This window comes from Notamacropus eugenii, chromosome 3 (genome assembly GCF_028372415.1).
Source record: "Notamacropus eugenii isolate mMacEug1 chromosome 3, mMacEug1.pri_v2, whole genome shotgun sequence".
NCBI lineage: Eukaryota > Metazoa > Chordata > Mammalia > Diprotodontia > Macropodidae > Notamacropus > Notamacropus eugenii.
Genome location: NC_092874.1, coordinates 390,223,591 through 390,238,892, shown reverse-complemented (window position 1 = coordinate 390,238,892; position 15,302 = coordinate 390,223,591). Strand labels below are relative to the sequence as shown.

The 15,302-nt window shown below is 38.7% G+C and overlaps 1 protein-coding gene across 2 annotated transcripts in view; it reads right to left on the bottom strand.

Moving 5' to 3' along the window:
- Window positions 1-15,302, bottom strand: part of PRKAR1B (protein kinase cAMP-dependent type I regulatory subunit beta) — a 247,453-nt gene that overhangs the window by 86,313 nt on the left and 145,838 nt on the right. For both annotated transcript variants that reach the window (XM_072597799.1, XM_072597800.1), the window contains 2 exons: window positions 12,181-12,242; window positions 11,404-11,450 (listed from right to left, as the gene is read on the bottom strand). In XM_072597799.1, the coding sequence (XP_072453900.1) occupies window positions 11,404-11,450; window positions 12,181-12,242 (109 nt within the window). The remainder of the gene's footprint in view (window positions 1-11,403; window positions 11,451-12,180; window positions 12,243-15,302) is intronic.

The window sequence follows — 15,302 nt, the reverse complement described above, 5'->3', positions numbered from 1 at the left end:
AGTTTCCTCATCTGTAAAATGAAATGAAGAAGGAAATGGCAAACCACTCCAGGATCTTTGCCAAGAAAACCCCAAGTGGGGTCATGAAGAGTTGGATACGACTGAAAGGACCAAATGACAAACCTAGGAAAACCACTTGACCCCTTGGACTTCAGGCAACAATGTGAGACCTATACAAATCATCGATAAGTTGAGGAGCTCCTTAGTTCCAGTCGAAAGAGGCAGTGAGTTAGGCATAATTCATAGAAAGTTAACCTTGGAATTCAGAAGATTTCTGTTCAAGGAATCTTCCAATACCTCCTGGCTGGGTATGGTGATGAGCAAATTCTTCTCAGCCTCCCCAGACAACTCCTCTAAAGCAATCAGACACAGAACAGTGGTCAATCATCATCAGGAGAGTATTTTCTCACCTCCAAGTTCCTTTAGCAAGCAGGTCCCAGGATTTTCATCCCTCTACCCCTCAAAAAAGTTATGGGCTCTCTAGAATAAACAAAAGTCACTAGAAGACGACTCACTGACTTACTGCTCTTTGGCTTTTTGGTGGTACAAGATTTCTCTTAATTTTTTAAAAAATGTTCTTGTCTATTGGCCTCTCCCCTGCTACTACATACACTCAAGGGCCCTCCCCCATCATTCTGAAAAACTCACTAAACCCCACCTTGAGCTGTCATCCTTCTTAGCTAAACATTACCTATACCCATCATCTCCACATGGTAGCCTCTCACTCGCTTTTCAGCCTCTTGTGATGTGCCTTCTTACCTCACCCCTCAGCTGCAGCTGCTCTCTCCAAAGTTACCAGTATCCTCGATTGCCAAATCAGATGACTTTCTCAGGCTTCACTGAAGTTTCTGATGGCTTATCAGCCTCTTCCCCAGCATACTCTCTCCCTTCCGGGTTTTCCTGAGATTGAGCTCTCTTGGTTCTACTGGTCTTTGTTTACCTTCATCATGCCCCTAAATGTGGATTTGCACAAAGACCCTGTCTTGAGTCTCCTCTCTTCTCTACACTCACTCACTTGGTGACCTCCTCACCTCTCATGGGCTTAATTATTGTCTTTATTAAGATGATACCCAGATCTATAGATCCAGCCCTAATCACTCTCCGAATCTCCAGTCACAAATCATCAACTGCCTACTGAATATTTCAAACTGGAGGCACTCTAGGCACCTCCAATTCAATATGTCTGAAACTGAGATTCTCTTGCCCCATCAAAAAATCTTCCCCAATTCTGAACTTGCCTATTTCTGTTAAAATATCACTACCCTTTTTGTCATCCAGATTTGCAACCTTGGCATTATCCTTGAGTGCTGAATTTCCTTTCACTCCCACAAATCTGATCAATCAACAAATATTGTTATTTCTACTTCTACCATATATCTCTCAAGTCCATCTCCTTTTCTCTACTCACAAGGTCACCACCGTAGATCAGTTTATCTATGCATATGTAGCACAATGCCTGGCACATAGTAGGAATTTAACAAATGCTTATTCCTTCTTTCCTATGTATCTGTTGTCTCCCATGACAGAATGTAAGCTTCTTGAGACAGGCTTATTTCATTTGTCTTTGCTTCTCCAGTACCTAGCACAGTGTCAACATAGGTAACTAATAATACGCTTTTTAATCGACTGGCTTGGAATAGCTCACATTTCTATAGCACTTTTAAAGTTTGCCAAGTGTGTCCTTCACAAGAGCCCTGTTTTACAGAGGCTCAGAGGGGTGAAGGGACCACCTGCTTACAGTCACACAGCTACTGTCACTTTTCGCCCTATACCAGGCGGTCAAACACACACAGGCTGGTTTTAATGGTGGGCAATTCAATGTCATGGATCTTCATGATGCATTATAAAAGACTCCAGAATATTTCATAACTAACTGAAAGATATAAAATGCCAAAGGTAAAAAAATTAATAAAATCAGTAAATTACTGCATTCTGTGTCTAATAATGGTGAATAATAACTAGTATTTATAAAGCACTTTAAGGCTTACAAGGCACTTCGCATATTATCTCATGTGATCCCCTGGATGAAATCCTGTGAGGCAGATGCTATTATTATCACCATTTTTTAGATAAGGAAACCAAGAAAAAAAGAAATTAAGTGACTTGTTAAAGGTCACACATCTAAGACAGGATTTGAACTCAGGTCTTCCTGACCCCAATTCCAGCACACTTATGCACTATGTGGCCTAGACGCTTAGACCAGTGTGAGGCACAGCTAGGTGGAACAGCAGACAGAGCACTGAGCCTGGAATCAGGAACACCTGATTTACTAGCTTAGACATTTACTAGCTGTATAACCCTGGGCAAGTCACTTAATCCTGTTTGCCTCAGTTTCCTCATCTGTAAAAGGAGCTGGAGAAGGAAATGGCAAACAACTCCAGTATCTATGCCAAGTAAACCCCAAATGGGGTCACAAAGAATGAGATACAACTGAACAACAGGAAAATACTTGTTGAGTCATGAGCCAACAGGTATTGTGGTTGACAACTTGTTGACTAATATTTTTATATCACTGAATAAAAATGCCTAACTTTATGTTACATGATCTATATACTACTAGGTACTGGGTCACCAAGAACACTGAAGGACAGGTGCTTACCTTGAAGAAGTATAATAACCATTATTGATAGAAAAGCAAACAGAGAAGGTCTGTGTTTGCCATACTTATCTCCTGGAAAGCTTGGATATGAGGGAGGAGTACAGGAAAATTGGAGCAAAGGAAGCTAGAGAAAACTAGAGAAAAACATCTTCCTTGCTTTGTCAATGACTTTAACTTTCACCCAGATAACAGTTAAAATCTAGGAGTTGCAGTCAGAGGATCTGAGTTTACGAGGTATCTCTACCACTTACTACCTATGTGACTCAGTTTCTCATTTATTAAATGAAGATTTTGGACCAGAATAGAAATGTCAGAATCTAGCCAGCAGGGCTACACAATTCCCTAGTGCAGCTTGAACCAAACAAATATAATTGGGGAATGTATAAAAAAAAATTTTTTTAATGCAATGCAACATAATTAATGCTAATTTGTGGTTTCCTAGCCAATATGCAGCCAAGTTTGACATCACTGGACTAGATGACCTTTAAGATTTTTGCTAGTTCTAAAATTTTGATTTAATGTTTCTAGGATTTTTACTTTCAAGACATTTCTACACCCAAGGCAAGTCTAGTGCCACTGACAATTTTTATAAATAATAAAGGCCTGAAAACAATTAAAAAAAGAATTAGGCCTCTAAGAGGGCACTAAACAAAATGTTTTTTTTTTAAACCCATAGATATTGGTGGATAGGAGTAACCTTTTAAGTAGGAATGCTGTGTTCTATGAATAAAACAAATAGGAAGATTTCTTATATTTAGAAAAATGGATTATAGCTCTTGGCAACACACACCTCTCAGCAGACATTTCCAGTGTCTTTCTCAAAAACCAGAATTTAAACTTAAACTGGTATTTTTTGGCATTTGTTCACCTGTGGTTCTGGTCAGCTTAGGAGTCTGCATGAGTGGACTCCCTCCCTTTCAGTGACCCATTTTGGGGATGCATTTAGCAAAGAAATGTTCTCCTGCTAGGTAAAAGCACTCTCCCCACTCCCTCACCCCCAAGGTCCATGAAAGAAAATAGACCATTATTCTTCTTAAGACCCAGAGGTAACTAATGGGGGAAGGGGGAAGGTAAGTTTTTTATTAGAAGCAATTATGCAGATGTCAAGCTTCTTCCCTCCCCCACCCCCTATAAAAATAAGGCTCATCAATGCCATAAAATGCCATCCTAGAAACCTCCCACGTTGCATAGGAAAGCCTCCACTGGAAATGCTTCTGGCTAGCTGTTGCCATCCATCTGGGTCACATGTTCAGGGGTTATTTTATTTTATTGCTGACACTGAAAAGAAAAAGTGAATTTACAGAAAGAAATAAACAAAAGGAACTGTGTAAGACCCAGGAGGTGAAATGTGGAGGTTAGATTATCCTGCTCAGGCAATTTCATTCATATCCGTGAGCAGTAATAACAGTAATTATTATAATATATATCCCCATAACTCAAATAGACTACCCAAGATCCCATTTATTTCATCCTAGGTTCTATACTGAGCATCCAAAGAACCTTTTGATTCCTTCGATGTGGCATTTGCCCGCACTCCTACTTTATAACTTATTCATTTACACATACCTTCCTATTTATATTGAAAATTAAGTTCATCCCACATCTGTAAGGAGTCTCTGAATATGGTTCCTTCAGAGGGCCACACCCAGAGCCCTACCCTGCATTCAGTACATCACATAGCTGGAAAATGTGATTAGATTGATGGAGACCAGAAGAGTTAATGCATTCATTCTGGAACCCCAAAGTAGCTCAGGTTGCCAGACTTCCCATAGACATAGGATTGTCCCATCAGGATGCATAATGGTCCTGAGCTTGAGACTCTAGCCAGGAAATCAGAATACACGACTGGAATACAGGACGGTCCCGTTCCCTTCCTACCCCCTCCCCCGCTGATGTTGGCAAGTCAATAATCAGTAAGTAAAGCAAAGAAAGTGACTTCTTTGATGTTAACCAAACTATTATGGGTAGACAGGTACAAAAGCAACTTTAGTATGGGGATGGAGAGAGGATGATTGAATCTGCCAAGACAATATATTTGGAGAACTCCAGTTACTGGAAAGTGACCTAATTTTTTCCCTTCATGAAATTGCCTCCACATGTCCCCACTCTTGGAGACAAGCCAGCTGTAACACATTTATGCAAGAAAAGGGGAACCCAAGAATAGGTAGTTAGCTGAAAGAAGGGGCTGTGAAACCATTTTCATGATTTGGGCATCTTCCCCAACATCAGGCAGGATAAGAAGTGGCCAAACCAAGCCCTAGGTGCTGACAAAAGAAAATTTAAAAAGACAAAATATGAAACAAAACAAAAACATTAGTTGCAACTCTCTTCCTTGGAAAAACTGGGGAGATATCTCTGGATGGTCAAGCACACTCTCCAAACAGTATGTTTCCCTGAACTAAGAACCACCTAGGCTAATTTCTACACAGATAGGATTCAAAATAACATTAATGCCTTGGGATGTAATTCAGCAAGCAATTTAATTACCTACTATGGGTATTATATGTGTCCTGGGGGGTAGCTAGGTAGTGTGCCGGAACTGGAGTCGAGAAGATTCATCCTCCTGAGTTCAAGTCTGGCCTCAGACATTTTCAAAGCTGAGTGACCCCAGGTAAGTCACTTCACCCTATTTGCCTCAGTTTTTTTTGTCTGTAAAATCAGCTGGAGAAAGAAATGGCAAGCCACTCTAACACCTTTGCCAAAAAAACCCCAAATGGGATCACACAGACTCAAACATGACTGAAAATAATCAAACAACAAAAACAATGGGTAAAAAGCAATTTGTTCGGGGGTACAAATACAAAAACAAAACACATCCCTACCCACAGGGAGCTCACCTTCCGAAGAAAGGATGCAATATGTATGCAGAGAACTTAAAATATGTAGAAAGTAGTTAAAAGGAAGAGAGTACTAACTAGGAGGAATCAAAAAAGTTCTTGTGTAGGAGGTGAAATTAAAATAGCCTTGTAGAAATCTATCCTCCCAAGGCAGTAACCAAGGATAATGAAGCTACAGTCATACTGATTCATTACCCTTCTTTAATGAGGTAGGAAATGGAAATGGGGACCCTGGAGTTAGGAGGGGTTAAGAGTGGGGGGACTTACGGGGAAATCAACTAGTTAAAAAATTCCTACATTGGGAACAAGATTAGTCTTTAGTTTTAGTGGAGAAGCAGAATTTTAAGAGCCAGTATGTATAGGATTAAAGTCCTATTTGGATGTTTCTTCAAGGGGTAGAGATGCCCTAGGATCCTCAAAGCCTGTCAGAGGAGAGTAAGCTCTGGCAAGTTCCATCATGCTTGAAAAGCTCATCTAAAGTCTTTCTTCTGAAGATGAGTTCAGCTAATTGCAGAAATACCCATCACTAAAAAGATGGATAATAGGTAATAGAATTCTTAGCAACAACTCAAAACCATCTAATGAAGATGTTGTAGGATCTGTGAGCTGCACTGGTGGAAGGAATGCGAACTTTAATGAAAACATGTAGTAATAGTAGTAGTAACAGTAGTAGTAGTGGTAGTGGTGGTAGTGGTAGTAGGAGTAGGAGTAATTACAGCTCTGTAGTGCAGAAATAGAAAAGTAATCATTTTCTACCATCTTTAATATAAAAAAAAGGTACAGAAAGAAAATATCTTTAGGGGCAGAATGCAGGACCCTGCAGATTTCTGATTCTGAAGGGAGTAGTGAACTCAAATATCAAGGAAAGGCTCCAATTACTGGTGTTGATAATATGAACTCCTTAAATGGTTTGTGTGACAGGACTGCTATCTACCTGAGTCACACACAGAACCCCCCACCCCCACCCCCCTTCACTCTCACATAGAGTAGGTTCAATTTTTCTCTAAAAAGCCACAAAGCTGTCCTTGGGACTTGGCTAACCCAAGGTCCAAGCTAAGCCTCCATTAATGCAGCTCCTCTGGCCAGACTTGACATGGGTTGTTGGTTACTTAAGGTCATAAAAAGGCCTGCCCAAGTGGCGAAGCCAGGCCACATCAAGCTTCTATATTTCCTACAACATCAAGCCCCATAATCATGACCTATTGACTAGACATATTTCCTTATGGAGATGGGGTTGGGGAGGAGAGAGACTTAACCCCAAGCTATGGGTAAGTAAAGCTCCTTTTGTTAACTACAATGACTTATATCATTCCCTTATGGAACTCAACCTAACAGGGTGCTAGCCTGAGTCAGATCTACTCCAAGTGGATTTGACTGGATAGGATTGAGCTAGAGTAGAAAACAATGGGATTCACAAAGCAAGTTTCCAACAACTGCCCTGTGCGGTAATTCATTCTAAGTAGCATTATTCCCATTTTACAAATAAGACAACTGTAGCTCAGAGAGATTTTCCTTGATCACAGTTAATAAAGGTCATAGATGGAGTTGGAAGGGACTTTAGAGTCATTAATCCCAAACCGTACCTGAATCAGAATCTCCTCTGCAACATTTTTAACACTAAGTGGTCATCTAGCTTTTGCTTGAAGACATCACCACCACCACCTTACTCTACCCCATGGCACAGAAACGGGCATTGGTTAACAATTTAACAATTGGCATTGCCAACCCATTGGCCAACGCCACCTGGGGTCAAGAAGACTCAAGTTCATATTCTTTCTCAGGCACTTACTAGTTTATGACTCCAAGGAAGCCATTGCACCTCTGCCTGCCTCAGGTCCTTGCTACTGTCTAGCCTTCGTTTCTCCATTTTGTGCACATGGATCACATGAGTGACCTCCAGTTAAACCTATTTATATCATATCTGCATGCTGTTTCCCCCATTAGAATGTGAGCTCCTTGAGAGCAGGGACTGTTTGTACTTTTCTTTATCTTATCAGAGCTTATAACAGCACAGGGCACATAGTAGGAACTTAATAAATATTTATTGACTACTGACCGACTACATTAATCTATTATTTGACAGGTTCAGGGAACTTCCAGTGAAAAAACTTTTACCAATGCAATACCTTCTCTGGAGGGCACAGTTTTAAAGAATTGCCTGGGGAATTAAGAGATCAAAATGACTTACTCAAGGTCATAGAACCAACGTGTAGATGAGGGAAGTAGGGGCTCTTCTTACTCCAAGGTCAACTTTTACTATATCACGCTGCCTCAGCTTCCCTTTCTAAGTTCTCACAAAGCATCCCTTTTAATGGCTTCCAGAATCTTGCTAAGAATAGAAGTCAAAGAATTGGGACCCAAGTTTCCCTACTCCAAATTCAGGGTTCTTTCTTCTACCCCAGGGAGTTAAATGCTGAATCACAAGAAAACAAAGGTTCATAATTTGGCACCCATTTCCTCCATGAAACCGTCCCTAACGATGGCAGCCCCCACCTCCTTCCTCTGAATTCCTATAGACAGCACTTTGCAACTTAGCCGCACAATTCATCATTCAGCAAAATTCGGTCTTTAGCTCTGTCATTTCATACACATTGTCTCTCCAAGCCAATCTGAAGATCTTGAAGGGAGAGGGACTATTTCTTATGCTTCTTCTGTATCTCCTACAACACTAGCCCCATAATAAGCACTCTGTCAATACCGTGTTCCATCCTTAGATCTTTAGGAATATTGTTCCCCTTCTCTTACATCAGATAGCCAGCTAAATATTTGTGCTTGTCCGGGTCTGGAGTTTCTGTTGGCCATTCTATGTATTTTTTTAAATTTTTCTTAAAAAAATGCTTTACCAGCAGGAGAGGAATATGTGGGCAAGTGGTTTGAGCACAGGACAAGAAATCAGGAAGTTGTGCCTTCTAATCCTAGCTCCACCACAGACTTCCTTTGTGGCTATTAGGCAACTCGATGAGCAAGCTTCTTCATGCCTCAGTTTCTTACTAAGACAGAGATCCAAAAACCGGTGCAGGTTTTTTTAGTCTGTACAAAAAACCTGCATCAGAAGTCCCAAAGCTGATAAATTGATACTTTCTTAAGTGGAAGTGCTCACTAAAAGGGGAGAAATGGCTTTACCTTGTAATTTTCTGATATAACATCCTTTCTGTGGAATGGACTTGGTATGTACATTTTGCCAGCAAGATAGGAACAATGAGTCAGAAGGATTTCCTGTGTAAGTAGTACACTTCCAGAGGCAGAGGGGAAGCTTTTTTCAGTTCTGAGAAAGACTACAATTAGACGGTCAATTTGACATGAACAAACTGCTAAAAAAGTGTTTTCTTTTTTTTAATGTAATAACTTTCACTAAAATAGCTGCAAACTGCCGCCTGAGGTTCAGTGAGAAGAAAAATCCTTAAAATAGCTTCATTGGATGACACGCAGTCCTACAATGCCATTCATGAAGAGGGAATGCAGCCCGTCAAGTCTGGCAACTGTGTACCCAGGCAAACCTCAGAGTCAGCCACCTTTGTGGTACCAGCTTTGGCGAAACTGGAAAGAAGTGTATACTACAACAAAGAAAAAATCCTTTGCTGGTTTTCTACGATTTGCCAAGAAGACCATAGGAGGATACTTATCTGAAGATGACATTTTAAGGAAAAAACTGATTTCTTGGTATAACTTTCTAGTTCTTTTCTCTATTCAATTCAAGAAGCATTTATCAAAAACTAGAATGCACGAAAGTCATTGTGCTGGATGCTAGGTATAAAAAAGCAAAAATGCAATGTTTTCTGCCCTCAAGTATACAACATATACACAAACAAATGTTATGCAAGAAAAAAATGGAGAAGAACCCTAAGAGTAGCTGTTAAAAGAGTAGGGAAGTCTTCAGGGAGAAAGTGGATCTAGAGTTGAACCTTCAAGGAAAACAAGAATTCTGAGAGGTAGAGATGAGGAGGGAATGAATTCCAGGCATGGGCAATGGCTTGTCCGAATGCACAGTGGTGGAAAATATCAAATTCAATGAAGAAGTAATAGTGTAGTTTGGCTGAAAAGCAAGGTACTTGCAAGAGAATACTATGAAATAAGGCTAGAAAGGTGGATGATTGCTACAAGACTATACCAACTGGTACCAACTGTGCCAATGATTGGTACAAGATGAAAGGTACAAGATTGTAGAGAGCCTTAAATGCCAGTCTAAGGAGTTTGCATTTTATCCTGTGGGCAACAGGGAACCATTGAAAGTTGTTGAGCACATGGTCAAACAGGAGCATTATTACAAAGATGATTCTGACAGCTAGGGGGGAAGGAATGAAAGGGAAGAGACAGGAAGCTAGGAATCTAGTTTAGAAAATATTGTAGTAGTCTAGTAAAGAGGTGGTAAGGATTTGGCTTAGATCAGCAATTACATGAGTGGAGAGGAGGAGACAGTATGAAATGCTGTGGAGGTATAACCAATCATTTGCAGTTGATAATGTGAGAGAAAGAAAAAAACCAAGAGTGAGTTTTGGGGTTATAAAACTCTGCGACTGGGAAGGTGGTGGTGCCCTCAATAAAAATAGGGAAATTTGACATTGGGTAGGAGAGGGAGTTTGTGAGCTCCATTTTGTAAATGCTGAGTCAAAGAGGTGCACAGGACACCTCTTGGAGATAGAAGAGAAGCTTCCAAGTTTCTTGTCCTGTGCTCAAACCACTTGACCACATATTTATCTCCAGCTGGTAAAGCATTTAAAAAAAATAAAAATCTATTGTAAGGAAGTAGAAAATGGATGATAATTTGACAAAGAAGCCTGAAGAGAGGTCAGATGAATTGGTGGAGAACCACTGAAGAAAACCATCATGGAAGTCAAGAAAGGCAAGTGTTCCAAGAGGGGAAATGATCATAGTATCAAAAACTTCAGGGAGGTCAAGGAAAATGAGGCCTCAGAAAAGACCATTGGATTTAACAATTAAGAGAATGCTGATAACCTTGAGAAGAGCATCTTTGGTTGAATGGAAGGTCAAAAGGCAGATTGCAAAATGATTGGGAAATGAGTGGATGATAAGAAAGTGGAAGCTATCAGTGTTGACAATCTTTCCAGGAGTCTGGCAGTGAAAGGCAGGAGAGATATAGGACAATAGTTTGAGGGGATGGCAGGGTCACAGTAAGGTTTTTAAGAAAGGGGTGAATCTGAGTGTGTTTGTAGGCATTGCAGAAAGAGCCAATAAATAAGGAGTGACTGAAAATGACTGAAAGAATGATTGATGGGGCAAGCCCTGGAGAAGATGGAATTATCAGTTCAGAGAGAAAGGTATCCATGGTAAGAAAGGGTTCATCTTCCTCAGAGATAGGCATAAAGAAGGAAAGGATGGGTAGAAAAGTAGAGAGGATTTTAAGATATGAAATAAGCGACAAGGGAGAAGCTATGATAGATGGCCTCTATTTTCTCAATAAATTAGGAGACTGAGAGAGGGTGGTTCTTGTGATGGGGGAAGACACTTAGTACTTAAGAGAAGAAAGAAAGTTTTCAAATCATCACTGAGAGGATTTTTCAGAGGGCCGCAGTTGGCAACTTGATTTATATGAAGCTTTCTATTCTTAAGGTCTTGCCACAGGCTGAAAGAACAGTAAGGATGGAGAAAGCAAACAATAGATCTTTTTGATTAGAGATTACATACTTTTTTGATGTTTTATTACAGTGGTCCTAAGATCACAGATCAAAAGCTAGAAAGGAACTCAGAGGCCATCTCTTCATTTTACAGATGAAGAAACTGACGCCCAGAGAGGTTAAATTGATGTATGGTATGGAGACTTTAGTGAGCACCTTTATGGTCTATAAAAATTTTGCCCATAAAAATACAATTGATAAATATACCACACTGGTGTAAATTCCTAATAAGCTAAGCTGGAGCCAGCAATGAGATTTGATAAGTGAAGTTAAAGAGTCATCAAAAAGCATAAGCAGAGTTAATATTTTTCTGAAGTTATTATAAAATACTTACATCAACTTCTCCTTGATCGATAACATAGAAATTATCACCTTCATCTCCTGGAGAAGAAAAAAATATTTTTTAAAATAATACAGAGAGTAGTAAAAAAGTTAAAAACATACAAATTACACTATGTTAAACAACATTTTCTTTATCTTTCTTTCATTTTTTCTTTTCTTTTTCTTCCTTCCTTCATTCCTGTTTTCCTTCTTCCCTCCCTTACCTTCTTTTCTTTGTTTCTCTCCCTTCTTCTTTTCCCTCTTTCCTTCCTTTTTTCTTTCCCTTCACAGGGTCTCCTTATCTTGCCCAGGCTTAAAGTTCAGGGTCTACTGACAGTCCAACCCCACTACTGATCAGCACAGCATTCCCCAGTTCTGTTTCTGACCTATGTTGGATGATCTCTCCTTATTGGTACTGGACTTTGCTATCATTTGGCTTAGCTCATTACAGAATTCTCAAGCTCAATTGAAACTCAAGAAACAGCATCTATTAGAATCTGCAAGTACAAGCATGGACCACCACGCCTAGATAAACTGCATGTTCAAAATTGTTTCTCATATCATTTAAAAACAATATTCTGGATCTTATCAATATGGAATTCTTAGTGAATAGGGAAAATTAGGAACAGGATCATAACAGTTTGCTAAGCACACTGTTCTTAGACCACATTTAACAAATTCTGTAATGCACAAATGATTTTCTTCTCATATTTCTATCAAAACAGAATTAAACAGTGAAATTCCTGCAGATATTGGCTCTTATTCAGAGAAAGCACAGGAAGAAAGTTACCTTGCAGTATGACTGTTTCTCCAGCAATATGAGTGACAGGAAACATGGCATCAAATATGTCACTAGAAAATAAAATACAGTTGAGTTGCAGTTATATGCATATTTTAGATATTATGCTTCTTTATATTTTAAAGTAAAAGGTCAATAAGTTGTTCTATTGACCATCATTAACAACTTGGCTGTTCATTGTTTTTAATTAAAACAAAATGAAACTTATTTAGCTTAAACCCAACCTGGTAGGGGCAAACTTGAATAAGCCTAATAATGATATATTAAATTTAGAACTGTTGCAGCTGAGACTAACTGTTTGAATATATGAAATGCTTAACATGCTGATTCAACCAACTGACATTATATTATAGTTAACATGAACAGTGCACATGAAATGGAAACACTGCACAAATTAAGCAGCTTGTATGTCGTATTTTCTCAATTTACATGTGAAATTGGCTGTGCAAACAGGACATGAATTGGAATGCACAGGCTCTAAATTTGTCCAACAATGAGCTGGCAAAGGTAAAATCAAAGTTGGTAGGGAGACGTTTGTTGAACTATGAAATTGGATGAGTAAATATACATCTCCTAAGAAGTCACAGATGCCCATTGATTAGGGAATGGCTGACCAAAATCATAGCATATGAATGTAATGAAATAATACTGTTCCATAAGAAAATAATCCAGAGAAACAAGGAGACTTGATGCAGAGAGTAGAAAGCAGAGCCCGAACAATTTACACAGCTACTACACTAACGCAAAGGAAAATAGTATTGAAAGACATCAAAATTCCAATTAAATGCACTGACCATACTGTTGATGAAAAACACCACTACCACCCCACCCCAATTCAACAGAGACACAATAAAGGAAGAAATGTTGAATATGCTATTAGACAAAGTGGCTTTATTTGGTTGGTTTTGCTTAACTATTATTTCTCTGTTCTAAGGTAGAGTTCTATGAAAATGACCGTGCTGCTAAAAAAGAAAAACTATCAGTGAATCTTTTTGGGGGGAAGAAGGAGCTTGGGTGGTTTCTATTCCACTATTATATAAGTCACACAACTGTAGAATATGAGAATTGAGGAATCTTAGAAAATATCTAAAAATGTTTTTTAAAAAATCTAATTTTATAGAACTGAGACTCATAGAGGGAAAGCATCTCATCCAAGGCCACATCAAATCAACAAGCATTTATTAAGCACCTACTGTGTGCCACTGTGGTAGACAATGATACAAATACAATAAATGAAATAAATCCCTATTCTCAAAGAGCCTCCATTCTAGAGGAGGGGGGAGATAACAAGGTCATACGTACATGGACCCAGAATAAAAATTTATAATTAATATAAGGGAGTTGGATACAGAAGACAGTAGTAGTTGAGTACAGACAGTTATGCTTGAGAAGCATCTTGAAGAAAGAGAGGGATCCTAGGAGGCTGAGTAGAGGGAGGCATGCATTCCATGAGCAGGGGACAGCCAATGCAAAGGCTGGGAGACGGGAAATGGGAACAGAGAAAAGATCACATGACTACTTGTGACATCTTGCTAGGTTTATAGAAACAGAAGGCGTTGCAAATTCCTTTCCTTTGCAAATATATGGAAATAACCAAAGCCTTTAAAAGGATAAGGACTACCCACTGTTGTTTTTGTACGACTACTTGAGTCATACACAAGAGGTGCCACTAAACCATTCCAAAGATCACTGAGGCTTCTGATGGCTGTTAAAATCCTTAGGTAGGAAATGCATGCTATAAAATTCTAAGGTTAGCTTATTTCCTGTCCTAACTGGTTTAAAAAATAGTTCTTGGAAACGTGTGCTCACCAGTTAAAAGCTGAGACTATTTTCCCCTTCAAGAGAACAAGCTCCATGAGTAGTACTGAGGTGCTAACTGATACAAAGAAGGTAGAGCCAAGAAGCTTCACGGTACACTTTCTTACACAGTGAAATCTTTTTGATTTTGCTTTTGAGGATCAAATGTTTCCTTCTCACTGCCCTGTTCACAGTCTGGGATATTTTTTTCTCTCTATTTTCCTTTGGGTTCTGGTCATTACGTAGCTACTGCAAAATTGTATGACCTCGAGCAAATTATTCAACCTCTCCAGGTCTCAGTTTCTTCTTTTGAACTTGGTAACTTCTGTTATCCCCTCCATCTCTAATATTCTGTGATCTTATTTTTTCTCATAATAATTCTTATAATTTTATATATTTACTTCTATATAGAGATACAATATAATTACAATTCTTTTAATGAAATATAATATTTATTACTGTTGCAACATAACAGAATAATAACATAATAAAAAGTATGTTGGCTAAAAAGTGGATGAGAAAATAGTTGTATTGTGGACCTTTTAATAAGTTACTTATAATCTTGCATTTTTTAAAATGAAACTGTTTATAAAAGGAATAATCTTATTTCAAGGAAAGTTGTAATGAATATAACTGAAGTGTGCTGGTAAATGATTAACAACCACCTTTCTGGGGGAGAAAATGTAGGCATGACACACGTTTAAGCTTAATCTACATTGATCTACATTTTCTCCATCACTTTCTTAAGTCTAGACTTAACAAAATAATAAAGGGGGCCCTAATTTATAGTATTTGCCAGCTTTCAAAGTGCAAGTGCTCACGCTGAATATATAATAGTCAGCTCTCCTGAGCTGGCTTCAGCACACAACATATTCTTATTTTATTTACATATGTGATATGTAATATGTAATATATGTAATATACAATATGCATATTGTATGTTAATAAAAATTACCACTAAATAATAACATTATTACTATTATTGTATAGTTAGAATTGCCAAATATGAGAAATTCGGAGAAACATTGGAAAACTAGAACTGATACAGGTGGAATGAAGTAGAACCAGGAGAACAATATAAACACCCACCCTAATATTAATAGGAAGTGTATCTCTGAACAGTGATGGGGACCATTCTTGGTCCCAGAATACAGGTGATGAAACACACCTTCCTCCTCTTGTCAGAGAGGCAAGACATAATGGGGACAAAATGTTGCATATGTAATCATTGTATCAGTTGGTTTTGCCAATTTTTTTCATTATTATAAAGTGGAGTTCAAGGGGAGAGGAAGACATATCCAAAACAAAATATACAA